The sequence below is a fragment of the Acartia tonsa genome, chromosome 8 (genome assembly GCF_053477335.1).
Source record: "Acartia tonsa isolate MP-2025a chromosome 8, ASM5347733v1, whole genome shotgun sequence".
Taxonomy (NCBI): Eukaryota; Metazoa; Arthropoda; class Copepoda; order Calanoida; family Acartiidae; genus Acartia; species Acartia tonsa.
The window spans coordinates 30,004,410-30,031,924 of record NC_137267.1 but is presented as its reverse complement, the minus strand read 5'-3'; the positions used below and the strand labels follow the sequence as shown (position 1 = coordinate 30,031,924).

Sequence of the window (27,515 nt, the reverse complement as noted above, 5' to 3'; positions counted from 1 at the left end):
CGTAAGCGCAGCGTCTTTTATTTATGTAACAAAAATAATTTTTTTATGCTTTTTGGTGTTATTGTGAGTCTTTTTAGGGGTTTGAGTATCAAAATCAAATATTTTTTATAGCATAATGTAACAATTATCACCAAAAATGTTATTTTTAGCCAAACTGTGGAAAAGGGATAGTTCTATGAAGTGTGAACCTTTCATATATCTCTAAGTTGCATATATGGTTTAAAATTAATCTATATATTCTTCGAAAGTTGGTGTATGCCTCATATTTTTAGTTTGTATCATAAATTAGGAAAGGAATGTAGATCATTAAGTTTAAATTCAAATTGCCTGTAAAAAATATTTTGTAACTCCTTAATTAGGTAGCTTATTTACTTATTTTCAAAAGTTTAATTTTTGATTTGTTGTTTCAGAAAATACATACGGGTAATGCTTGGGGATATTTCTGGACTGACTAGCGCCGCAGTACTAGCCAAGGTGATAATAAATAGACAGAGATTGAAGTTTGTTGGCTAATAATATTTACGACATTTACAGACATGAATAGTGATTATAAGTACGTACCTAGGTCTATATTCCTATTTAAAAGAAACATAATTTTTTTGAAAGGTTCTCTTAGATTAATTGCTCGGCGCTTGCTATGGCCCTATTTTTTAAAGCTTCTTTTAGTTCTCTGAAAGGTTTTTACATAAGCAAGTAGGGTACTATCTCACAAGAGATGTCGCTAATAGTAAAGGTTTTCCCATCGCTTTATTTTGTAATCCCCCAACTTATGCTTTCAATTAACTTTTCACTAGCCTTATTATTATTTCTAATTAAGCAAGATGTTTGCACGAGTAACCTTTCTTCCCACCCTTGCCTACAATGTAGCCATGGAAAGGGTATCTAGCCGCCGCTGGTATGATAGGTAAGAACTGTACGTTCAACCGTAAAGTCACACTTAATTTTGGCATATCTATCACTTAATCCGTCAACGTATCAGAACTATTTTGTAACTTGATGTTAGAAAGTAAGCAGTTTCTAAAATAAACTAAAATTGGCACTAAACAGGGGTTCATATTCTGCACAAGATTAATTTATTCCCCTGCTGCAAAATTTTTATTTTTTCCCCTCCTATTCTTCTAGCAAGGAAGGGGAAAAAATGGAAAAATATTTTCTAAACTCTTTATTTTTTTCTTATTATCCTCCTTCCACATATCCTTTAGTTTTTTTTCCACCGAGGATGGGAGGAAAATGGAAAAAAATGTTTTCATTTCTCTTTAATTTTTACATTTTAACACATATTATTTGTTTCCCCCCCCCCCCCCTCCCCCTTTTTCTAGGGTTAACCATGTAGAATATACACCCCTGGAACTAAATGAACAGATTGATCAAAACAAAAATAACACATTCCTATGTATTATACAGTTAGCATCAGGGTGTTGGAGCCGTATAATTTTGATGCGGCTCCGGCTCCTACCTTAAAATTAATATATCAATTTTTGTTCATTATTGAATTTGATAAAATAAAATAAGTAATATAAAATATTTAGCTTTTATTTGATTAAAGCTATATAAAAGTAGAAGGATGTGTGTCTATTTCAGTTAAGTAACAATAGTTTTTCAGTTTATTATATGGAAATAGACCGTTGCCAAATTATAATATTACTTTAAAAAATCATTTTTAGCTAATCTGGAGCCGGAGCCGTTTTTAACGAAAAATACGGATCCGGCTCCGGCTCCACCAAAAATGTTGCGGCTCCGAAACACTGGTTAGCATGTTCTCTAACAAAGTAATTTATCAATAGGCCTTGATGTAATCTACAATAGATCTATTTTTAGAGTTGATCCAACAATAATTCTTGGTGCCCTGCCATTTAGATCTGATTATACAAACAAAATGATTCAAAAGGAATTTGATATATTGATTACAAAGACTTTAACTAACATCCCAGGTCATATATCTAATGGATTTTATTATATCTACCTATTTACTATGATTGATTTTAAATATTGGGATAAGAAAAGGGTGCTTTTACACAAAATGGCTGTTGAACACAAACACCTTCCTTATTTACATTTTTCAAACCAGTTTTTACCATATCCTTGATAACCCCGAACGTGAAAGGCATTTTTCTGCAATCAAAACATATCAAATGTTGAATAGGAAAATATCGGAGGTGTTGTATCAATGAACGAAGATTATGAACTTCAGTTGTTTTCCTATCAAACAGAGGGATGGAAAAAATTAGGAGTCAATTTTCTTCAACTTTCAACTACTGACATTTTTCAGGTATTTTGTTTCTGTTTATACGGGGATCTGTTACCTGTAGGTATTTACAATAATATCTCAAAGACAATGAACTCTTATGTATAAAAGTTGTAACTGCAGATGGTTTTTTTTTACAAATATTTTCATAGACTTATTTATAGTTTATATTTTAGGCCCCTAATCAAGAAAAGCTGAGGAAGGGTGTTGAGTTTATCAATGATTATCGTGACACAGACAAATCTGTGTATGTCCATTGCAAAGCCGGAAGAACTCGTAGTGCTACACTGGTTGGGTGCTATCTTATGAAGGTGATATTTTTATTTTTTTGTTGAGGTTGGGCATTTCTAATAAGAAATCTACCAAAATATTCATGTGGAAGTAAGTAGGTATTTAGTTATAGGTAATATATTTTTTAGGTTTTAATGATATGTTTAATGTAGTGCAGTTACACTACATTAACTCTCAATACGGAATTATATGTGAGCTATTCATGTAAGATAAAGAAATAGTTCATCAAACATGTAGTTTCCCATTCCCACTTTAATAGGTACAAAATATTTCATCTCATATTCGTTTCTCCTCCCAACATGAGATCAAAAGAGTATATGCAAAGATATCCATCTTAATATCTGTTCGTCCAGGTAAATAACTGGAGTCCAGAGGAAGCCGTGGAGCACATGAGATCAGTCCGGCCCCACATCCTGCTACATGACAAGCAATGGGAAGCTCTCAGACAGTATTATCAAGAAAATATTATCAGCAATGCAAAGGAGGAAATGAAAAATTAACTCTTTGACCACATAAATTTTACCTAAGAGATAATAGCTTACAATAATGCTTTACATAAACATAGAATAAATAACATATATTTCTCGCATGGGTTTATATACATTTGTGTACAATTAGGAAAGGAAGAACATGTCAATCTTTTGTCTTATTTGTTGGCAACTTTTTATTAACCTATGCGATTTATGGATTTTCTTCACGGCTAAGAACCGGTTTATTTTTTTTGTCTTAGCCGCGAAGAAAAGAAATTATTTACATAAATTTATTATGATAATGCTCACTGTTTTTCTTTTATTTGTTTACATTTAATATTAGGTATATTAAATAGAGGAAAGAACTTTTTTAATTTTTAAAAAATCTTCCAAATAAGAATATTTATAAAGTTAGTTTCCTCTTTATAATCTCTTTAAAAAACTTGCAAGTGCTCTTACTCTTAGTGATCTGAAATTGTACCAGTGTTATTAATATTATATTTATCTGCTAGTAAAGAGGACTAAACATGAAAAGTGTTTGAATAGTTTTACCCCAACGAAATAAATGTACCTAGTGTTGTATTCCAAAGAGACTAGACTATATTGATCTTATTTATGAATAGTCCTCTTTCTTTTTTTAATGTTAAATGAAAAGATTATTTGTTTATTTTATTTATAGTTGCATTCTTACAGTTATATAATATTAGAATATTAAGATATTATTCATAGTTTTCTATTTTTACAGAATAGACACATAAAACCTATCCAAGATGGGAAAGCGACCGACAAATGCCACCAAGGGTGGCAAATTCATGAATCCTACGGATCAGGCCAGGTTTGATTTTATATCGTATTTTTCCGGAATTTTAATGTTAGGGGGAGATTTGAAATCTGCATCAAATTTTACGGATTTTTTTTATAAAATTCGTTTTTTGTATAATTCTTTATCTAAAAGCGGAAATGCATTTTAAGTTAATTAATTTTGACCAATAGGATAGGTGGATTTTAAACTATCTAAGCTCTAATTGGTTGAATGATGTACGCTATCCAACCAGAGCGCAGATTTTTTAAATCCACCAATCACAGATGCTAAAATTAATTAACTTAAATTGCATTTCCGCTTTTAGATAAAGAATTATAGAAAAACGAATTTTATAAAAAATCCTCAAAATTTGATGCAGATTTCAAATCTCCCCCTAACTTTAAATTCCGGAAAACTTATATATCTTAATGCCTAGGTAATAACTAATACCTACTAAAATATTTCATGTATTTAGAAAAGAAGCAAGAAGGCGAGAATTGAAAAAGAACAAAAAGCAAAGAATTCTGGTTCGGACAGCTGTCCTCAAAGGAAAAAGGCCACAAGAAGTTATTGAAGAATTATCAAAGGTTAAATTTTTGTTCTTTCACTTTTTCAGTCACTTTTAATTGTTGTAGGTTATTTGTATAAAAATTCAAGTGAAATCTAGTCTTGTCATCAAATACCTAGTAAATATAGTAAAAACAAATAATAGTTACCCAATACCCAATTATCGTATATTAGACAGATTTTCGCGGATAGTAATTGAATAAAAATCGGTTAATCGCATTTTGCACAGCGACAGTACTAGAAAAGAAAAGTTATATTTTATCATTCAAAAAGGCAAAAGTTTTAATTGAATCTAGGTAATCTTGTTTTACTTTAGATTGACGATATGGAATACAATCCAGTGACGCCGTGCCCATTGAACCAGAAGGTGATGGCGGAGAAACGGAAGAAGCTGATGGAAACCTGGGACAGACTGTTTCTAATGTACGAGAAAGAGGTGCCGGATAAATATGAAGAACTAAAGAAACAGTGGGCTGAATATCAGGTCAGTAATTGGGGCAGATTTTGGTACTTTCCCACAAAGTACCTAAGTATCGACTACTAGGCTGACCACTAGAACCCCCTTATGGAAAAAAAGGGGGGGGGGGGCGAAAGTGACACTTTTTAAAACCAAAACTAAAAGTCAAAGGAACTCAACTAAAAAAAGAGTTACAGGTCTGACATTTTGCATGGCAGTTGCTTTTTAGGGGTACAATATGGAACTGTGAAGAAACCGCCGAAAACCGCCGAGAAAAGGCAAAAAAAATTTCGGCGGGAAACGGCGGTTTTCGGCGGTTGCGCCGCCGTTTCTTCACAGTTCCATATTGTACCCCTTTAAAGCAACTGCCCTGCAATATCTCAGACCTGTAGGCTGTAACTCTTTTTTTTAGTTGAGTTCCTTTATTGACTTTTAATTTTGGTTTCAAAAAGTGTCCCTTTCGCCCCCCCCCCCCCCTATGAATAAGAAGGAATAATCTTTCTTATGCCTTACCATTGCGAGGTGCTCTATCCTGGCGAAACCTTTACATGCAGTGCCCTATCTATCGAGTAGCTAATATAATCTCAAGTATTTAATAGTATTTAGGGTCCGTGGGTACTACTATTAAATTGAAAGAAGATAGGTATATTCTGGTAAAAATAGTTAAGAGTTTTTAAATACTTAAAAACTATTTTTCTATCTAAGATTTTTTCTTCCGTTGTTCTTTATGTAACCAACTATATATTTAATTTTAGTCTCGTAAAATGGACGTAGTGAGGTATTACGAGTCAGTGATGGCAGCTAAACATGTTCAAATTGATGCCATCCCCCTACCTAATATGAGCACAGGTATGTGAATTTGTGAAGGCAATGTTTTGTGTTTGTTGCGCAGCTACTCTAAGATTAAGGTCGGTCCGTAATTTAGTATAAGTTTACAGCCTAAGTTTTACAATTTTCTTTAGTCTCCCTAATTCACATGGACACGTTTACATTACATAGACATACACACAATTAGAATCATGTAGGTACCCAATTGATTTTTCTGTACGCAGGGTTGTGTTAAAACTAAACCGTCCTCCATATTCCCCTTTTTTCTTATATCATTTTCTTTCTTTTTAAACTTCTCTCCAAAATGTTTTTTTTTTGTTGCGCTATATATGGACATAATTGTCCTTATCTTAAAATTAAGGTCTTTAGTTGTCAAATCATACGTCAACAACGCTCACATTTTATTCAATATTTTTTGTAGTTGCTTTTACTTATCTGTTATTTTTCCTAGGTGAGGTTGGAGACTGGGATGAAGAAAATATCCCCCTCCCCCCTTCAGCACCTCAGATACCAAAATCAAGCTTAAAGAAAACTACAGATATGGGGTAAGTGTATTTTGTAATATAAATTCCATAATTAGGGCATCATATATTTGTATGTCCTTAAGTTTGGTTGGTACTTTTCTTGTCATATCCAGCACCCTAACAATACTTATTACCTACCTACCTATCTTAATATGTTTGCATTGCAGCCTTATTAATGATATGGATAAGCTATTTCTTAAATTTTAAAGTATCTAGGTACTTATTAACTACCTTTCTATACAAGTATTGATAAGTATCTATCTATCTATTTTGTATTTACGACCCATTGATATCTAAGTCTAAATATTTGTTTTTGTAACCAAATGAGAAAAATATGACATAGCTACATTTCTCTATCTATCTAGTATCTAACTTTGTATTTAGTGACCTAATGAAAACAAAGATATGCCCTGGAGTGCCACCTGGAGCCCCTCCCTCTATACAAGAATATGAAGATACATCTCTACCAGATAAGGATAGCAGAAAGAGAAAAATTAGGTCCGTTTTTTCCCTTAAAGTAGAAAAACTTGAACATGAATTCATAAAATAATAAGTACCTACTTAGTCAATCGTTTTGTTGCGGCTATGTTCTCCTTTGATTTCAAGGCATCGTCTATAGAACCCGAATTCTTCACCTGCTTGTAATGAAATGCGATACTTTAACGCCAACTATAGAATATTAGGATAAGTAGCATACCAAATGCAATAATTTGATTGCACAGGCATTTTCTTGTGCATATTTTTTAATTTTGCCTATATTTGCCCTTTGGCCATGGCAATCCCACTAATAGGGAGAGTTATAATATTAATAAATGAATGAGCTCAATTTATGAAGATTATGGAAAATAAAACAATATATATTCTATTTAGATTTGGTTCTGAAGACGAACTCTCAGATGACGAACATCACAACAGAGACAGAGATAGAGATGAAGAACCAGAGGCCCCAGGTTGATAGTTAGATCAATAATACGTGATAAATAAATAGGTAGATAGATGACACACGTGATGATATAGATGATTAGTTAGTAGGTATATTATAAGACTGTAAAAATAAAGATAGGTAGATAAATATAAATATCCTAATATATATTAATTTTTTGTTCTTTTTTTAAGTTCCCACAAACCAATGAACCAATTAAGTTCTCCATTTTAGGGAAGCTTCAAATATCTCCTAATCCTAGATCCTATGAGTTGCAACCGTTGGTAACCTAGATAGCACCATAGACAATGGAATTTTGACACAAATAATATTTAAGGTACAAGCACACGTGATAACGACAGAGAACAAGATTTGGATGAAGAATTGGGTAGCAAACCTGCCCCTAAACCTAGCTCCTTACAGGTAAAACTTATAGATAGATTAGATAGGCACAGATAGCTGGATAGATAGTGAGAAAAATGCTTAGCTAGCTAAATACTACCTAAATAGCATTTGAATTAGGAAGAAACCTACTCCTAAACCTAGATCTATCTTTTTTATCTTACGATTGATGTTTCCCCCCCAATGATAATAAACAAAATTTCCTCTAATGTTTAAAGTTAAAATTATTGGTTTGACAGTTTGAACACTGCTAATATGAAATACCCAATCAAGTTTAAATAAATGTCACTTAACTTTTTAAGTTTCAAATTTTTCCTGGATGTTAATTATTTGCTTTGTTTGTAGATCAAGATGTTGGAGATGGCCGGGCAGGACGTGGACCAGTTCATGAAGGAGATGGAGGAGGTCCACAGACAAAAGGAGAGGGAGAGAGAGGAAAATTTACAGAGAAGACTCGCAAGGTACATGGAAATGGTTTATGATATTAGAATTATCATTTTCTAGTACAGACCTCTCAGGTTCTTGCAATTATTTAGAACCTGGAGCGGTTTATCTTTTTTTTGTCTCAAAGTAGATTAACTTGTAAATTAAAACCAAAATCCAATCGACAACCAACTTTCTATAGGACAACTTTTATCCGGTGGCCACAAATGCGCATTTTATTGAGTGTTGTAGATGGTTAGCACACTACTCAAATCACGCATCTGACATGGCAACAGCAGTAGGTACAATTAAAGTATCTATGTTTGATATTAGTTAAAGCTAGCTACATATTTTTATTGAAATCATGACTTACTTTTAATTAGGTTAGAGAAGAATGAAAACAAACGGTCACGGGATGATGACAGACGGCGGGATGACCGTGATGACCGCCGATATGACCGTGATGACCGAAGATATGACAGGTTTAATCATTTATAATTCTTTTTCTTAGAACAAACATATATCTTGGATATTATCAATTTATATTAGGCTTAGGTAAGCCATTTTAAATATTGAATTAAGGGTATTAAATATACTTTTCTTGTAGGGATGACCGAAGAGATGACCGCGGCAGAGATGATCGTGACCGAGGTGATCGTGGTGACCGCCGACGGGACGACTATGCCATGCCCGTACGACCGGGTGTACCGCCTCCAGGTGTTGGTCTTCCTCCTGGACCTAGACCTGGCGGTGTTCTCGGTCAAGGACCTGGCATGCCTCAAGGTAATGACCCTTTTTTTTATAATGATTGAAATGTTTAAAAATATAGTTCAAAAGTTCATACACATTTTAAAAACTGTGTTCTATGTTCTAATTTATAAATGATTTTTTTGTCGTACATAAAAAAATATGAATCACATTTTTGTAATATTCCGCATTTTGGAATAGATTTACAAATTAATCTGTCAATATAATGATCACAGGGCAAAATTTGTAATTTCTACCTTCTTCGTCCACGAAGGGGAGAGAGAAATTTCAAATTACCAAAATATTAGGAATATTCATTCCAGCATGATCAAAATTACGTTAGATAACTATTATCTTTAAAAAAATTTAAATAACTTTCTAATTTTATCTTGATAAAATATGGATTATTTTGTCAGGAGGACCAGGTTCTATGCCTCCAGCAGCACCAAGTCATATACCTCCACCAATGCAACCCATGGCTCCAGGTAGTTAAATTATGATTTTTCATTCTTAGTATCCTTTTAATATTAATAGGTATAGTTAGAGAGGGGGTTGCAGTGCCATTTTCTGAAATATGCTATTTAAATCCTTCGAAATCTAGTGGAATAATTCCAAATATCTAGACAAATTCGGTGAAGACTATAAAAAAAAAATGGCGTGAATTAGTTGTTTTTGGCGGTTTGGTGCTTATGTCGTCTTTAATTAATTTCAATAAATCAAATACTACCTAAGCAATAAAAACCTAAGTTATGCTACTTTTTTAGGGGAGGGCTGAATTCTTTAAAATTACAGTTTCGTTTGAAAAAAATGGCAACTTTCCTTCTCCCTTTAATACGAGAGAATTACATTCGACCACTTAATTTAAATAACAAAATTATTCTTTATTTACTAATGTTTGTGCCTAGGTGTTCCACCCATGGGCGTGCGAATGCCCCCTGGACCTCCCCCTGGTGTCCCACCCCAGACCCGACCACTCATGCCCAAGCCTCTGGGTGTCTTGTCCGCTAAACCCCAGATTAACAAGGTAAGCTTGTAAGTTGTCAATGTTGGATAGATTTGTGCAGATTGAAGAAAAAATTTCGTTTTAAAATTAATTTACAAGTTTATTTTTATCTGTCACTACTGAAAGAATAAACATTGCTGATAAGAAAAAACATACCTACTTCATATGAAATCGCTTTCTACAAAATAAATTTCTTGTCTTTACATTTTTTGAAGCCTAAAAATAATACCTAAGTGATAAAAAAGCTTAAATCCAACCTGGGACCTATGTGAAGCTTACCAAATATAGAGAACTTTATCGGCATGGTAGTTTGCAAGATCTAAATGGGCAGATAAATAACCTTAACGTTAATAGGATAAAAATGTACCTAAATCTTATTGTTTAGGCTGAAATCAAGACAGACAGCGTAATTGAGAGCAAACCAGTCATGCGTAATCTCAAGAGTGACGTCACAAGGTAAATTATTAGTTTTATATTTTTACATCTAGTAAATATGTAGGTAAACTTTTGTATTTATAAGATATCTGTTTAAAAGTTATTCTGCTAATCAAACTTTTTTAGAAATAATCACTAAACTTTCTATAATGAAAATTTTACAACCTGTGTCTCGGATGTATCCTGTATACAGCGCTGATTTTGCATATATGTTTTATCAAAGTGTAAATGTCATGCAACTGTACCTGTAGTCTGTAAATTACAGGGCGTCAAAACATTTAACTGTAAATTGTCCTTCTCCCCAGAGTTTTATTATCAATAACCCCAAATTTATTAAGATATTTTGGGTTCTTTTGTTAAATCTTGATTTGTTTGTACAAATTTTCAGTGTCCAACTTTTTCAACACCAATAATATTCTTTTTATGGGTATTTTTTCGTTAAAGTGGATTTGCCTGAGCATTAATTTATCTTCCATTGTCGTATAAAGAGATCTAGTAATTTTGATTATAAAGATCTGTGAGCCGAGATTCAAACCTATCATATCCAAGACAACTCGTGGTTTTATTTTCTTTTCACTGTACTGCCGTTCTTTTAGGTTTGTACCGACACATTTGAAGGTGAAGCGTCCAGACGGACGGCCAGGTATTGGACCAGGACTACCAGGATCCAAGTTTGGAAAGAAGAAAGATGAGGAGGAAAAGAAAAGTTCAATGTTTACACAGCAACAGGAATGGAATCCACTCTATTTTCTTATTATGGTTATTTTATTTTTTAGTGAGGGGGGTTCCTGATAGGCACTAGGTAGTTGTGGACAGATACTGGAAAAAAGACTGAAAATAAAGGGGGGGGGGGCGGGGGTTCCTGAAAGGCACTAGGTAGTCGAGGACAGATACTGGGAAAAATTGAAATTCAAATAAAGGGGGGGGGGGGGGAGTTTCCTAAAAGGCATTAGGTAGTCGAGAACAGATACTGGGGAAAAAATTGAAAATAAAGGGAGGGGGGACGTTATTTTTCGTGGTTTTGAAGGTTAGGTTATATTTATCTCATTGGGTTAGGCCTCAACTCCCTCCCTCGCGCAGAGAAAAAAAACTCCCTAATATTAAATCAAGTAAAACTTAGTCGCATTTTTTAAAATAACGGTGTAAGGGGGATTAGGCTATGTACTTTGCGAGAAACCACCAAAATATCTTTTTTAATGCAGTAAAATATTTGAAACTAAATTGATTCCTAAAAATTGCACAGGCGCCTGTCAAAGAGACGAAGACAAAGGACGATGCATACAATGAGTTTATGAAGGAAATGAAAGACTTCATGTAAAAGTCTTTGTTGTTTAATTTGTTTGTATAATAATTTTTAAGGTGTGATTTAAAAAACTCATTTTTGTTATCATTGTTTAGATCTTTAGATCTGTAAATCATTTTTTAATGAGTCAAAATTGTTAAACTACGATAAATTGTGTGCATTTCCTATTACATACATTCTGTAATTATATTATTTCACAAAAATTTCAGATTTTACCAATGATTGACAAATACTGAGAGAAAAAAAATAAATAAAAAAATCTGCAAAGCATCTTTATAAAAATGGCGGAACTTGAAGAAAAGTTAAGAGAGGCGGCCTGTTTCGGAGATATTGATGGAGTTAAGGTGACTTTTAAAATATTATATCGGTGTCCAATATTTAAAACCCAAAAAAATCTTATTTTAAGAAATTAGAATATAATGTAACTGAAATTAATGATGTAATAATGTAAAAACTTTTTTTTCCCTTATTGCTATATCTTTTACCAATACATTGGATTAGGTTGGCCAGAGTTTTTCGACCGACAGACAAGCCTTGAAAGAAAAAACACAAAGGGATAGTTTCACGAAGTGCATTTAAAAACAAGGATGACAACATCCATAAAAGCGAAGCACTGAAACGGAAGGACAAACGGACATTAACACTTGTATAGTGTCTGAACTGAATAATCAGAATATAAAAGAAACGAAACAGTCGAAGCAAAATTGTAAGTAAATTTGCTCAAAAACTGCTTGATACGGGATAATGTTTCTGGACATACTTACATTTTTAGGACTTGATTATAGAGTTGCTTCGCTTATACTATTGTTCTTTGTTGTCCCATGAATCAATATACAAAAAATCAGATCAAACGGATAACTAGATCACATAAAAATTTGTTGTTAAAAAGTAGAAAAATCAACATGTTTAAAATGGACGTACGGACATTCTGGTAATGATTATAGAGTTGCTACGCTTTCTAAATCGTACCTAACTACTACAGGAATCATCATGCAAAATTTGAAATCAATAGGACAATTCTAACCTGCCTAAATTAACGAATAAAAGCTATCTATCTTCGCTTTTAAAAAATAGTGAACTGTAAGTTTTTTCTAATTTAAATAACGTAGTAGTGCATAATATAAAGTTATTGATTAAAATTAAAAGATTTGACCAGGGATTTTCCTTAAAAAATGAGTTTTGTCATTTTTATTTTCAGCTTCGTTGCATGTTATATAATGGCTAAAACTTTTTTGTCATAAATACAACTTTAGATAGCATATACTAGTTAATGAACACATAACAACAAAGAATGACCAATAAAATATTTAGTATGGTACTTAGAGTAGTGATCTTTTTATATGTCTTAGTAGAATATATTAGGCATTGGATAGATATGATTGTCAGTGGCGTGCGAACCGAAGGGGGCATTTGGGGCAATCGCCCCCCCGACCAAAACGCCCCCCCCTGCCCCCCCCTAGCCACCGCCCCCCCTGCCTCCCCCTAAATGTTGAAAAATGCCCCATTTTGCCCCCCCATGTTCAACAAAAATGCCCCTTTTTGCCCCCTACCCTGTAAAAAGCAAAAATATCCCAGTTTCCAAAAAAAAAGATCAAGAAATACCCCAAAAAAAATTTTTTGGAGCTTCGCGCCAATCAGACAGTTACTATTCATTTAACCTTACCAAATTTTTTAATTAGTGTAGAAATTAGGTTATAATCTTTTATCACTGAACATAACAAACCAGGTAATAGGAAGTATTTTATATTGTATAATATAAACTTTTTACCAAAGAAATTTTGTACATCCCCAATGATGATACACAAAATTACCCCTTATATAGATTACAATTAGTGGATGAAATGTATGGAAACTCGACTTAATTAACCAAAATTCCATTAAAGTCCCCAAAGTTGTTGAGCCAACAAATAAGAAAATTTTATATGAAATATTGGGGACTAGTGTAAAAAATAGCCCAAAAACCCCTCCCCCCCTGCACATTTGAAGAAAAAAATTTGCGCTTCGCGCCCTTCCAAATGGTTTCTGCTTTTTATTTTGTTTTTATTTCTATAAAAACATGTGTAAACAACAAATATTTAATCAAAAAGTAATTTTATATAAAAAAGAAACAGCGTTGATATTTATCTAAGCCTTTTTCTCAACACTGTATGTCTGCTAAATGAATAACTATATATGATGTCATATTATTTTCAGGATAAGTTTATTATTTTTTTGTGTACATACCCTTACAAAAAGACATGTTTTTTTATGGCAATTTTCATTAAAACCCTTAAAACTAACTACACTCTATATTCCTAACTTGATAAAATACTCCACTCTTGTTTTCTTTAATTGATTTTAGTTTAAAGGGGGAGTAAATATTTTTAGGTGCGCTTCACGCACCGCCCTTATAAATCCAAGGAAACACCACTTAATCAAAAAAGTTTTAAAGTGCCATTTAAAGAGTGTAGGATATGTTGATAAAACTTTTTAGCTTCTTTAAAATTCACTATGGCTGTCACTACGTAATGCTAAGGGGGGAATGTGATTTTTTCAACTGCAATGAAAGATAGAAGGCTAATTAACTATTAAAGATTCATGGAGGTCGGAATGCTTTTCAGGACGTTTTTGGCTATTTTTTTATCTTTTAAATTTCAGGTATAGTCCCTTTTGTGACATTGCCTCTTAAGGTGCATTTTGTCGTATTTTCACAGTAGCTTTTCACCTAATTATAGCTCCTGCGGGGCCAATTGCCTAACCCTGCGGGGAAATCACCTGACCTAACTTAACCTAGAATAACTTATTTAAAGCTACTATAAAAATACGATGAAATGCCCCTTAAGAGGCATTGCCACAAAAGAGACTATACCCCAAAGTTTTCCATATTTCTAAGAGATTTTTATATCTGTAGATGAAAGGACAAGTAATTTTTTTTTACATAGTTCTTTATATCTTTGGTTTTTATGGTACGATAAATTTTTTGTGGATTATAATATTAAAAAAAAAAATTTCTCGCTGTTTTAAGCATCTAGTATGTAATTTTCTTTGACTGTCATCCCACAACATACAGGAAAAAGGATATGTGACTTTTTCTACCTAAAATATGTATTCATTTCAACAGATGCTCTTTAAATCTACTTGTCTGTATTCTTATTAATGATTTTTTGTGCTTTGCTACTTAAAGATGTTGTCATCCTTGTTGTCATACAATAAAGAAATATTTAAAACCAGTTTTACATATTAGGTTAATTTTTGGTAAATTATTTCCAAAATGAGTGTTTTTATCTACCCCCCCCCCAAAAAAAATTTTTTTTTTTTAGAGGGGTTATTCATCCTTCCTGCTAAGATTTTATAACATCCCCTTCCACCCATAAAAAATGTTTTGTCGTGGGGGGGGGGGGGGAGGGAGGTTAAATTATCTTCTGTACTTTTTTTTCGAAGATGCTTTCTAGCTCCCTTCCCTTCGGTCATTGCAGGGTGGGGAGAAGGGATAGGGGAGAAGAGATGGGGGGAAGAGATGGGGGATATAAATAGGAAATAGGGATGGGGAAGAAGGGATAAGGACAAGAAGGCCCATAATCAAATAATCTCACCCCTTAAAACGCCCTTATTTAAAATTAGTAGGGTGAGGCGGGGCATTACCGGTAATTTTTTCGGTTTTTTGAAAAAAAATGGGGTAAATATTAAAATTTTTAAATGGGACCAAGACCATTAGAAAGCTTACGGAAAGGACTATCAGGTCCTAATAGGACGTTATCCTAGGACTTTTAGAAGTTTGTCATAATTGGACTCAAAGAAATTACCGATAAATGCCCCACGGTGGGGCATTGTGGGTAACGTCATTTCAACCTAAAAAAAATCGAAGAAAAACGGCCAAACGGCCAGTCAAACATAAATTATCATAATTAGTATAGGTTATAGGGATTATCCACAAAAATTTTCATAAAGATCGGACTATTCCTTCTATGTCAAAAATCATTTTTTTTAAAAGACGAGAAATTTCGATTTTTTTTTCACAAAAATTTTCTTAAAAAATAAAATTTAATTTTTTTATATAAAAAACCTGTTTTATTCACTTTTTGGCCTAATTCTTAAAAAGCCCATATTGAATTTTAGATTTTACCAAAGAAAACCTGAAAATTGATCTTAAAAATCGAATTTGAATTTTTTTTCGACGTTACCGAAAAATACCCCGCGCGAACTTAGGTCATTTATGAAAAAAATATTAACTCTACATTTAAGCTCTCAACGGATTTGGAAAGAGCGGGCAATTCTTAGTTCAAAAGGTTTTTACGGATCAGTTCTAGGTCTTACCAATTTTTGTGTAGGTCGATCTTTATACACCTAGGTGAAAAAAAATTTTGAAAAAAAAAATTTTCGTCCGACTTTGAGACCTAAAAAGTACCCTTAAAATTCATCTCACAAAAATTTCATTTTATACTTTTTTGTAGGCAATTTAATAAGGAACAAATTTGGTTTTATGTTTTTTTCTGTCAGTCGATTAGAACATGAAGGAAAATGTCATTTTCTGAAGGTGGGTAAAAAATTACCGGTAATGCCCCTTACCGGTTAATGCCCCGCTTGACCCTATATATAATCAAAATGCCCCCCCCTAAAGCAAAGTGCCCCCCCGGGGCACTTTGGTTTAGGGGGGGGCAAAATTTTACAAAATCTTCAAAATGCCCCCCCCCTAGACAAAGTGCTTCGCACGCCACTGATGATTGTCATAAAGAATTTTAACATTGACCTGGCCGAACTTTTTTTATTTGACAATATCTTAAAAAGTTAGTGATTTGCAACATAAATTACATGAGAATGGTCTTTTTATATATATATATGTTGTATGGTTAGTTGGTATTTCCGCGTGAGATAATGTGTATATTGTAAGTAAACCGGACGGTTTTCTTAATTTTTTTAAAAAGAATCTATAGAAAACCTGTCCTATAATGAACCAGACGTTATTTTTTATGTTTTTTAAGTAACTTGCCCTAAGGGGAACTCCTGTCCAATTTTTTTTATAACTCTTGTGAAATATGTGGAAAAAGATTCTCTGTTATTGGTGTTTTAGCTATACATATTTGGAAAAAAATAGACAATTCTCATGTAATTTATGTGGTAAATCACTTTAACTTTTTTAGATATTTTCAAATAAAAAAAGTTTGGTCTGCTCAATGTTAAAAATTCTTTAACATATAATCATATCTATCCAATGCCTGATATATTCTACTAAGACATATAAAAGTTCACTACTCTAAGTACCTTAACTCTTTAAATACACTTCGTAGAACTATCCCTTTTAGAGTTTTTGTTGTGCATAAGCAATTAAAGACCCTTCAAATTTTCAGGAACTTTTGGCACATGGTGTAAATGTAAACGCCCAGCACGAGATAAATGGATGGACTGCGTTGCACTGGGCAGCCAAAAGAAATCATCTCAATATTGTCAATCTACTTTGCAACCATGGGTAAGGCAATTTATCCAGTTCTATAAAAATTCCTAAATGTTCTAATTCGAAGGAATTGGTTAAAAAAATTATTTCTCGTAATTATTCTAAGAGTAGATCAGGTATTTTGTTGTAAAAGTAATAATTTTAAGAGGGGTACTTTTACTTGTTGCTTACTAAAGTTACTAGGATTACCTGCCTAATTCTCCAATGACCTACTGCATAATAGTTATCCCTTGAAATTATAGCCTGTTTTTCGCCGATAGTAAAATGAAATTAAATCACAAAAATTAACTTTCTATTTTTCTCGACCAATTTCCTTTTTTGTTACACAGCGTAACTGTCATAATTTAATATTTAAGAGCTGACAAGAACATCCCAACAAACAAGGGCGAGGTAGCCGCACAGCTGACCGGAGAAGGTGTCATCAAAGTCCTGTTGAATGCCATGAAAGGAGGCGGGGGTGGCGGCCAGGCGGCTGCCAACAACCAAGCTTCAAATGGTAGCCCGGCTCCAGCTAAACTAACAGTCAAGGTATTTTTTTTGCCAATAGCGAAGCTACTCTACAACTACGAGTACATCCGACCTTCCTTTAGTCCTTTTATTTAAAGATCTTGATTAAGAATAGATTTTATTTCAAAGTAAAGTCGACTTATTAACAACTCTCATATACAACATTATTTACTTTATACCTAGCAGATTTTACATTTAAATATAGTGCAAGGGTTTATGTAAAAAGGTCAGTATAATATAAAAGAAGAAAAAAGTTGTTATTTTAATTTCATTTAGTACTAAAGTGTTAGAAACTTGTCTAATAATTTTATGTTTAGCTGAAATCTTTATTTAACTTTTCTTTATTTTAGGAAGAGAAATTGGCCATTACTCCAAACTACATCAGAAACCCTCCACTAGCCTATCAGGTATTTATTTTTCTTCTATCGAGACAGGGAAAGGTTCTTGAGAAAATGAAAATGAAAGATCGTTTGATTTTTTTTCAAAACTTTTCCTTGATACTCTAAGCATGTTTAAAGTTTATGTCTTGTTTAGCAAGTAGTAAAATATTTAGTGTCGTGAAATATCAGTAACACTTAAAAATTAAATATTATGCAGTTTTAAGATTATAGTTATCAGCAAAACTTTCAAATCTAGCACAAAAATCCGCCAAATTCTGAGAGAAAGAAAATTTTTCAAATATTGCACATGAAATGTTCTAAAAATTATCAACTGCAAATGTTCTAAATGTGTCAAATATCAGGTGCAAGTTCCTCAAAGCGATGATCCGGGTCTCGAGGCTGCCTTGGGGAGCTTTGAACATCTTGCACTAGACCAAGACGACGGCCTCCGTGGCGGCGATCCACAATTGCTACTCCTTCAAGCCCATGATCAAGATACTTCTCAGCATGATAATTCAGATAAGGACATGATTTTTTCTGCCTTTAGCAGTGATAATATTGAGGAACTTACTGCCAATAATAAAGATATTACGTCATCATCTTTTGTCAGTGAAAGTATAAAAGATGGAAGTTCTATAGGCATGCAAGAACTTAATATTGACTATACTTTAAGTGACGTAAAATTGGCGGATTTTTCTGCTAGTTTTGAGTATCATACGTTAATGACAAATACAGCACAGGCACTAACTGCACGAAATTCTCATGTGATAAAAATTGCCGCTAGTTTTTCAGGCTATGAAAACTGTATAGCCGCCAACAAAGCACTATTTTTGACCAAAGAGTCGCTTAATGTAGAAAATTCAAATTCAATCTTGCCATTAGCCCCCCTTAACGATGACCCAAACCAACCACCCCTGCGGGGTTTAGGCACAATTCCTTCTAGTTATCCCTACTACACTTCAAGCTCTGAATATAGTGACCTCCCCTCAGATTGTAGTGCAGACTTCAGTAATGAATACTTGCTAGAAACTAGCTCTGACAGTGCTGATTATTTTCTACCCTTTCAACTACAACCTAGACAAGATATAAATGCTCTTGCTCATAATATCCCCCAGCGAAGCTTAGAGTTATCCAATAGAAATCTAACCCATCGTCACACTTGCTGTGACTATTCAGGCAAGACAATATCAGATCAAATGATTGCTCTTACACAAACCAAACAACTAGACGCCAATGATCGGCTGAAAATCGGCCAGTTACTGGATTATGTTCATGGGTCTGTGAACGAAGTTTTTCCACATGCCAGTGTTGAATGTTTTGGTTCTTGTGTGAATGGGCTGGGTAGCAAGACAAGTGATATTGATATCCATGTGGATTTGGATGGACAATATAATCAAGATGGAACTGTTATCAATAGGAATGTTCATAAATAATAGAAAATGATTTTCATTCATTTTGTGAAGTAATAAAATGTCCAAGTTTTGAATTGGTTGGGTGTTTTATTCTGTATAAAATATTTATTTCATATCTTGGTATCGGATTTTCATTGCCTTATTTTTAAAATGGTGTAGGGGGGGGGGGGGGTGATACAAAATAAACGAAAGATTTTTAGTAATTCTATTATATTTTTACGTAGGTATGTACATAAAATAACAAGTTTTTTTCCCATTCTGATAGTTTTCAGGTTTATATCTATAGGTAGATATTTGATTTTTAAAAATCGGCAAGTATAGGGTTGGCAAGTTTTTAATTCTATGAAAGGTGTTCCACTTTTTTGCGTTTGTTAGGTAATGATTTTAACTGTCATGTATGAATGTAAATTAAAATAGAAACCGAAAATTTGAGCTGCTACAAAGCCTACTCCAACAAGAAGTTATAGCTGGCAAGTGTACTCATGTAGAGCCTGTACCCAATGCACGAGTCCCAGTCATCAAGTTTCAGCACGCAGCTACTCGGCTACAATGTGATCTGTCATTTAAAAATCGGATGGGAGTGTTGAACAGCGATTTTATTCTGGCCGTGACCCGATATGAACCAAGGTTTCAGCCGCTTTTTACAACCCTGAAATATCTGCTCAAACAGCAAGGGTTGATGGGTGGCAACTGGGATCGGTTGACCAGCTACGCACTAACACTGATGGTCATATTTTACTTCCAAGCAAAGGAAACGCCGATACTGCCGCCGGTCGCCAAGATAATGAACCTTAAAGACCCTGATCCAAGTCATAGCATTAATGGATGGATTTTTTCGTTTCATCATGATAAGCTAGCATCGTTAGTTAGAAGCACTAGTATGAATTTAGAGACAATGCTTACAGGATTCTTTAAGTTCTACAGTACTTTCTACTATGAATTCATTATCTGTCCTTACTTTGGAACCGAGCTTACACGAGATACTTTTAGGGACAGGAAATTCAGCGGCATTGACGCAAAGCTGGAAATTAGCTACCCCAAACCGGCCAAGCATTTTAGATGGTGTTTCGATGAAACTGGGGTTTTCAAGCGAGGCCTGCAGGTCAGCTCTCCCTTGGTTGTGCAAGATCCCTTCGAGTTGAACCATAATGTAACCAAAAATGTTGACGGCCTGACTTTGAGATACTTTAAAATGTTTTGTTCCGAGGCATTAAATGTTTACAGTTCGGTTCCTAGCAAAGTAGTAAGTTCAAGCAATAACAGCACAGAGTCCTCAATCTTCTGTACTCCGAAAAGAAAAACCAAGAAGCGCAGCAAGAATGAAAGCGTTCATGTACAGCGAAAATGTTTGTGTGAGATGTTTAAGATTAGTATATATGACAAGTATTATGATGAGTATCTGGACAGGCAGCAAATTCCAAGCCTCCAGGGACCCTGGCCCGCCCTAAAGGCTGAAGCTGAAGGCTCTGCAGGAAAGATAAATATCAATATTTATGTAGTAGGTATTTTAAACTATGCTTTCAACTTTAAAATACTTTTTTCTGCTGGGAATTAATCAACCTGGAGGTTAAGATAATTTTACCTTTCATTTTAACATCCTTGAATGAAATATAAAATGAAAAGTGGCGGCTAATTCGTAAAAGCTTTTTGGCCAGAGGGGTCATTGCAATAATTAAGCTACTATAACTTAAACTAGCGGCTACGCCCCCCTAGAAGCCTCTAGGGGCACTTAAGGAAGCAGTGGGAAAAGGCGACCTCATCCTATTTTAAATTTGAGACCAGAAGAGTAAAAAAATATTTTTTTGTGGGGGAGGGGGTTAAGGACACCCTCCCCAAAAATAGTTTAAAACCGCCTCATGACCTATAAGAAGCTTCACTGTAAAGGAGAACAATATCGGTTCAGCGGTTAGCGAGATCCTTCGGGACAGAAAAAAAAACGCTTACTACTTTATATTATAGGATTGTAAAATATAACCTTCTGTTTTCTTTGGCTAAGAATATTTATTTTGACTAATCAGAACCGAATTTGCCGCGTTTGACAACGTCATCCAATCAGCTGATCTGCTACCTTTGTGGTACCAACCAGCCGGCAATCAGCTTCATGTCCTTTCATGATCTGCGCAGCCATCTGCTTGACCAACACTCCCTGGTCGCTAGGAATGGGTTTACAAAATTAACATCGATATTAAATAAGTTAATTTTTTTTTATTTACCCAGTTGATTTTACCTACCAAAGTCAAAATCTAGGAGGAGAAGTTATCTATCGTTAGGAATCAAATAGATATTTAGTCATATAGATGTAATGAAAATTTCTTTTCAAAATCAGCCTTTTCCTTTAACACTGGCGTGAAAAATGGTGTGTTGACACCTCATTAAGATTGAAATAGGGAAGGCCAGCATTCCACTTTTCTGCCCTTAAGGATAAAACATCAACTGAATTAATTTGTGTTTTATACCCAATTAAACTATTTTTTGGAGGGTCAATCTTAATAGCAATAACGATTTTTTTAAGCCTCCCAAATTATATTTTTGATTTATTGTGCTTGGTGGTTAAAACTTAAAATGAAGTATACCTATTATTTCCTAAATCCATTTGTTTTGACAGAAAATACTTTTTCCGTCCTGTCCAAATATTGGAGACAGAAAAGATGGAGAACGGCAAGTACAGAAACAGTTTCGGCTTGCTGCAGAATATCACCTGCATGAACGAGTTCAAGTCCCAGTCACAGGAGGAGATCAGGCTGAATGTGTACAATAGGAAACAGCTGGGTTTCATGGGTGGTAAATAGAACATTTTCTCAAAATATTTTGGCGGATTTTTATGGATCTTGCAAAATTATTGAATATTAAAAGATCTTTAATTTGTTTGCCATTTTAGGATTTTTATAATTTTTAGTTTTATTATAATAATACCAATTTTATTGTAAAAGTAATGTAAACTATATCTACTCAATATTGAATATTTAGATATTTCAAATAATTTTAAATCAATAGAAATATTGCAATTTTATTACCCAGATTTTTAGCTTAACATAATTAAGTATACATTTTATTTAATTTTTAGTTTTTACCCCTTCATTATATAAATTCACACCACAAGCTTTAGGTACAGCATTAAAATCGACAGAAAATAATTGCTTATTTTTTTTTATTTTCATAGCTACTAAGCACAAATTAAATCAAAACACTATACTTGACAATCCTGTATTATATGTATAATATTTATAGATAGATAGTTTAATTAATACCCCATTATGCATTTTTAATAGTTTTGTGATTTACGTATAGATTTCACCAATGAGAAAATAGTATACAATAGTTTATATTATAGATTTTTATATAGTTTTAATAGGTTTTTAAAATACTCCACATCCATCCAATAATAAATCTAATACCTAGTTATGTAAATTTATTCGAAAGTTTTATTAAATTGATATTGATTTTTTTATGATTCAAAATTAAAGTGCCATGTTTTAATAATTTTAATTTAGTAACCTTCCAATGTGATTTTGTATCAAAGTATGGAATTTTGCCATGAAATTTTCCGCTGGTCAGTGAGATATTAAACTCAACTAAACTAGCATACTTTTTTTTAAAGTAAAAAATACATACTTATGTTTTTGTTTGGCTAAAAACAAATTAGAATAACAGTTTTATTTCATTATTATCAGGGATGAAGGATAGGGCAATGGTTAATAAATAAAAGTTCCCAAATATTATATGAACAAAATTACCTATATATAGATTTATTGGTGGAAAACTTTAGACACTCACAATTTTTAAAAACCCTTAAAATGTTTCAAGCGAACGAATGACAGAACGATAATATAGACTTTAGAGAACAGTTTCATCATTTTCAGTCCATTGCCCTATCCCTTAAGATACTCAAAAAAATATAAGCATTAATTTGGCCTTTCTGGAAATTTTAAAATTTAAATGAATTTTAGTATCAACATGCTTTACTCAGTAGCTTAATTGTAATTATAAATCAAATGTAATGGACTAAATCTTATCATTTTAACGGCATTATTATTATTATGTAATTATTATTATATTATGTAAAGATCTGTTTTGTTGTTAATGTTTTGTTTTTGTCAGATAGCTATTATGAAAATTGTATGTGATATATTGTAAACTAGCCAAATAAATTAAAATGTAATATAAGCATGGCTCTTTCTCAATTGCAGTAAGGGGTGGGGGGTTAATGCAACCATCTCGTAATCAGTGAGCAAATGGCAATTAGAATTGGAATTTCGAACGAAACTTTTGCATGAGTAATCCTTGGTAGGTCTATTTTCCCTAAATCGAACAAAAAGTTGGAAAAGTAACGGCTGGCGTCTCAGCCGTTTAGCCGTTTTTTTTGCCTATATTCAGGGTAAATTCATCATCAATTACGAAGGAATCAACTTTTTAAAACATATTTTTGGTTTAATTCATGTAAAATGATAGCAATAACCATTTTTAAAACTTCTAGTACCAACAGCTACCGTCTAGAACCGTTTGATAGCGTTTTAGAGTGGAAAAGAGTATTATGTGGAGATAGGTTTCGTGACTAATTTGCAATATATATATATATATCCATAAAATGGCAAAACGGCTGAGCTGCCAGCCGTTACTTTTCCAACTTTTTGTTCGATTTAGGGAAAATAGACCTACCAAGGATTACACCTGCAAAATTTCAGATGGAAATTCGAATTCTAAGTGCCATTTGCTCACTGATTACGAGATGGTTGCATTCCACCCCCCCTCCCCCCTTTTTTTCCAGTATGGATCAGAAACCGATTAATATAAGCCATTTTTCTTTAAATGATAAATTAGATATCTTAAAATTGGAGATAAAAATTATAGTTTTCCCCTTTTTTAATACGGTGCTATAAATAACTAGGTATTCTTTCTCGTGTTATGATATTTATAAATTAGGTATAGCGAAGTTGAATTAATTTTATCTTTATTATTCCATCGCCATCTGTATTCACTTTATTTAAACATATTATTAAGTATAGTCTGTTTTAAATGCGTTATATTTCATGGATATTAAATACAGAGCTAGGACTTATTAAAAATACAGGCATCGATGCCAAACATTTACTTTAATGAAAATGCTCTACTATGAATTACTGGTTTGACTTAGGTTGACCTTGGCGAGGTTAAAAACACAAGATCTCAAACCAAGGAAAGAAAATCGGACAAACGGATGAAAATTGCCAAACATTTTGACAGGTATTCTACATTTTGTTCGATTTTAAAAGCATTAGAAAATTTCCAGTTAGCCTATTAAGTAACAGGATGTCCATCATGTCTGTACTACTCGAAAGGACGGCAATTTTTTTATTTATTTTAAAAATGCATCAGTTTTCATGAAAACTAGGTATTTTTTTTCTTATTATTTGAATCTTTATTTTTTATTTTAGTGATGAAGAGGATATAGGAGAGTTAATTCTGAAGGTTAGAGCCTCTGGCACAGACCAAGATTATATAGAGGTTATTTTTATGTGTTATTAACAGGGTTCGGCGGCAGCCGCGTGTAAGCCTCAAATTAATCATCATATTATGACTTTAAAATTCAGCTGGTTGCCTAAACCTGTTTCTAAACAAACAAGCTATCTTTTCGGAATTATATATTTTGCGTACAGGTGGAATATTCTACTTTAAATACTAAATAAATTAAGAGTTCTATACAGGCTATTTATAGAAGAATCACAAGGAGATTTTCTGTCTGAGCTAGATTGTTATGTGTAACACTTTGTATTTTGTTTAGATTGAGCTTGCAAAGGATGCGTTGACATTGGAATATCTCATAGGTAAAATATTTTCTTTTTATAGAATTTTATGCTTACTAACGGATGCGCTCCTAGTTTCTGAGGACTAGGTAACCGAAATTGGCTACGAAAATAGCTTAAAGCCATGCAGACATAAATCTGAAAATAAAATAGCCTAAAATCATCATGGGACATTTGTGAAGCTTTCCTAAAATAGAGAACCTAATGATATCAGTATTTATTGAGATCTTATGCTTCAGACAAAAAAACTATATAATAGAATTACCTACATATGACATCTTATTAATGATTCTGTGAGAAACCGATGTATTTTGACTATTTTACCTATCTGTCAAGTTTTGCAGTTTGTTTAGTATAGATATTTTTAGTGATGGGTTGTGAGGAGCTGGGTTTGAATGCTGACGAGGTTGAGAGAGTGAGAAAAATGCCTAACACTAGGTCAGAAATTTATCGAGCTGAGCCGCCAGCCGTTAGCCGCTACTTTTTCAATCCAATTCGATTTGGGAAAAAAAGAGCTACCAAGCCTTATTCATGCAGAATTTTCTAAACGGAATTCTGATTCTAAGTGCTATTTGTGTACTGATTTCGAGATGGTTGCTTTCGGAGCAGCGTTTCCCTCCCCCTTTTAAAAAAAAAATTATGTTAAAGCTTTTCAATTTTTATTACTGTCGTTATTATAAAGAAGAAACAAGAAAATGGTAAATACCTAAGAGATTTACCTACTTGATATTTTCAATTCGAAATACAAGCAAATACCAACCTCAAAGACTTTTTGTATATTTTCCCTCCATGCCTACATAATAATATTTAAGGTTACGACGAGATAAAGAGGTTGCCAGATTGAAGGATTACCAAGAAATTGAATTTGTTCTCAAATACAACCAGGTAAATAAAAACTTTTTGGTCATGGAAAGAAAACGAAGAAGAAATTATGGTTCTATGTGCCATTTGTGTACTGATTTCTTTCCTTGAGACTGTCGGTACCCTTCCCAAAAACCTTTCCTGGGCATAAAAGTAGATCCACTGTAAAGGAGACCCATAATGTTCAGCGAAAAGCGAGAAATTTTGGCACTTTTGTTTCTTTTACTCTGAAATGAAATAAAAATAAAATACCTACAATCTTTTTAGACCAACGGTGTTAGTGGATCTGGAGAAAAGCCACAACAAACTGGAGACACAGCCATACAAGACGAAATGGAGGCATAGAAACTCCACTCTGTTGCCATCTCAGTGGGTGCGGGTTGTATCTCATCCCATTACATAAACTAATTATTATTAGTGACAAAATAGGGCAATGATGATCATTCACAAAATATTAAGACAGGAAATCAAATATTTGTTAGGCAATGGTCAAAGACTTTAGCTTATAACAAATATTTGTATCCCTCTCTTAATTTTAGAAGATTTTTCATTGTCCACGAAAAAAAATGTGAGAACTAAATCAAATGAACTTAAATATACCTAGGTATGTTGAAATGAAATGAAAAAAAAATGTCTGTAATTTTCCGAAGAATAAACAAGAACACTCCGCGCCTAGAAGAGCGAAGCAAGAATGTAAAAACCTAATTTCCAAGAAGTACAAACAAGTAGAGAAACTCTGAAGAATAAAAATCATATTTTTATTACCAATCAAATGTAATTTTTCTCGTTTGTCTAAAGATAATCTGTTTTGTGATCTTTTGTGAACTTTTTTATGTTTATATTTTTTCTTATTTGTTGACCTGTTTAGAATTATTGTATTGTAAGATCTTAATTTAAATTAATCAAAATGTTCTTTTTGATCCTAGATTTGGAACATGCAAAAATATTATTTAAGTTTAATTTTGCCTCCAATTTTTAAAAAAAAATATTTATCTCTAGAAATAATACTTTTTTATTACCTAATGGTATCGGAGGGGTACATAGGCATTTCTAGCCGTGTGTAACAATATTGACAGTGTGATTAAGTGACATTTATAGTTATGTATAGAAACCAAATATGTAACTCGGCTTTGTATTCAATGGGTGATGGAGGGGGCAGAAACATACTTAAACTAATTCTAAATTTTACTTACTCGTATCATTTAAACAACCTAATACCATGTCCATAGGTACATTCGTTAAGCTCGTACACTGGTTAACATAATCGATTCAGTTAGCTTGATCTTTATGGACATAAAAGCAGTGTTGTGGAGCCGGAGCCGCCATATTTTGGTGTCGGAGCCGTTATTTTCAGAGCGGCCCCGACTTTGGGGATAGCTAAAAAATATCTGTTAAAAATGATTTTTTATACCTTGGAAATCCTTTTGAGTGTTTCAAGTCCTTTCCAAAGTCAAAAATAGACTTGATTTTAGGAGCCGGAGCCGCAACAAAATCAAACGGCTCCGCACTATTGCATAAAAGGATTATATACCAATTTTATTGGCATATAATATAAGTGACATTCAATCACATGCATCATATTAACACATGGTAAAAAATACCCCTGTTATGTTTCGAGTGAATATCTAATAACCTATTCTTTATAAATAATGCAACAATTGTAACTATAAACTTAATGTAATCAATAGTTTAACATCACATAATATAAAAATAAATAAAATACTATTA

At 33.2% G+C, this 27,515-nt stretch overlaps 4 protein-coding genes across 7 annotated transcripts; all 4 read left to right on the top strand.

Moving 5' to 3' along the window:
- Positions 1-366: 366 nt before the first annotated feature.
- PTPMT1 (protein tyrosine phosphatase, mitochondrial 1) lies at positions 367-3,841 on the top strand. Of its 2 annotated transcripts, none has more exons than XM_080169825.1 (6): positions 367-474; positions 818-904; positions 1,819-1,891; positions 2,147-2,269; positions 2,422-2,556; positions 2,890-3,841. In XM_080169825.1, exons 2-6 carry the CDS (start codon positions 822-824, stop codon positions 3,034-3,036), a joined length of 561 nt encoding a protein of 186 aa, XP_080025951.1. In that variant the 5' UTR covers positions 367-474; positions 818-821; the 3' UTR covers positions 3,037-3,841. The 2 variants fall into 2 exon arrangements, with proteins under 2 accessions (XP_080025951.1, XP_080025950.1); XM_080169824.1 differs by having other exon boundaries at positions 392-474; positions 822-904.
- On the top strand, positions 3,715-11,702 carry LOC145326463 (uncharacterized). The gene is made up of 16 exons (XM_080169819.1): positions 3,715-3,841; positions 4,284-4,395; positions 4,692-4,859; positions 5,588-5,681; positions 6,112-6,205; positions 6,569-6,682; positions 7,055-7,134; positions 7,444-7,529; positions 7,854-7,969; positions 8,315-8,413; positions 8,539-8,714; positions 9,095-9,163; positions 9,584-9,702; positions 10,067-10,137; positions 10,713-10,846; positions 11,361-11,702. Exons 1-16 carry the CDS (start codon positions 3,777-3,779, stop codon positions 11,432-11,434), a joined length of 1,671 nt encoding a protein of 556 aa, XP_080025945.1. The 5' UTR covers positions 3,715-3,776; the 3' UTR covers positions 11,435-11,702.
- Positions 11,621-27,515, top strand: LOC145326464 (ankyrin repeat domain-containing protein 40-like). Of its 3 annotated transcripts, XR_013881924.1 has the most exons (11): positions 11,621-11,763; positions 16,744-16,862; positions 17,204-17,375; positions 17,705-17,761; positions 24,278-24,366; positions 24,558-24,627; positions 24,905-24,947; positions 25,295-25,364; positions 25,739-25,811; positions 26,055-26,667; positions 27,344-27,515. XR_013881924.1 is itself a non-coding variant. In XM_080169821.1 (10 exons), the coding sequence occupies exons 1-10, from the start codon at positions 11,701-11,703 to the stop codon at positions 26,130-26,132; spliced, it is 834 nt and encodes a 277-aa protein (XP_080025947.1). In that variant the 5' UTR covers positions 11,621-11,700; the 3' UTR covers positions 26,133-27,515. The 3 variants fall into 3 exon arrangements, 2 of the variants coding, with proteins under 2 accessions (XP_080025947.1, XP_080025946.1); XM_080169821.1 differs by having other exon boundaries at positions 26,055-27,515; XM_080169820.1 differs by lacking the exons at positions 24,278-24,366; positions 24,558-24,627; positions 24,905-24,947; ... (2 more) ...; positions 26,055-26,667; positions 27,344-27,515 and adding an exon at positions 18,097-19,167.
- On the top strand, positions 19,721-20,701 carry LOC145326465 (speckle targeted PIP5K1A-regulated poly(A) polymerase-like). Its single transcript, XM_080169823.1, has one exon. The coding sequence runs from the start codon at positions 19,721-19,723 to the stop codon at positions 20,699-20,701; it is 981 nt and encodes a 326-aa protein (XP_080025949.1).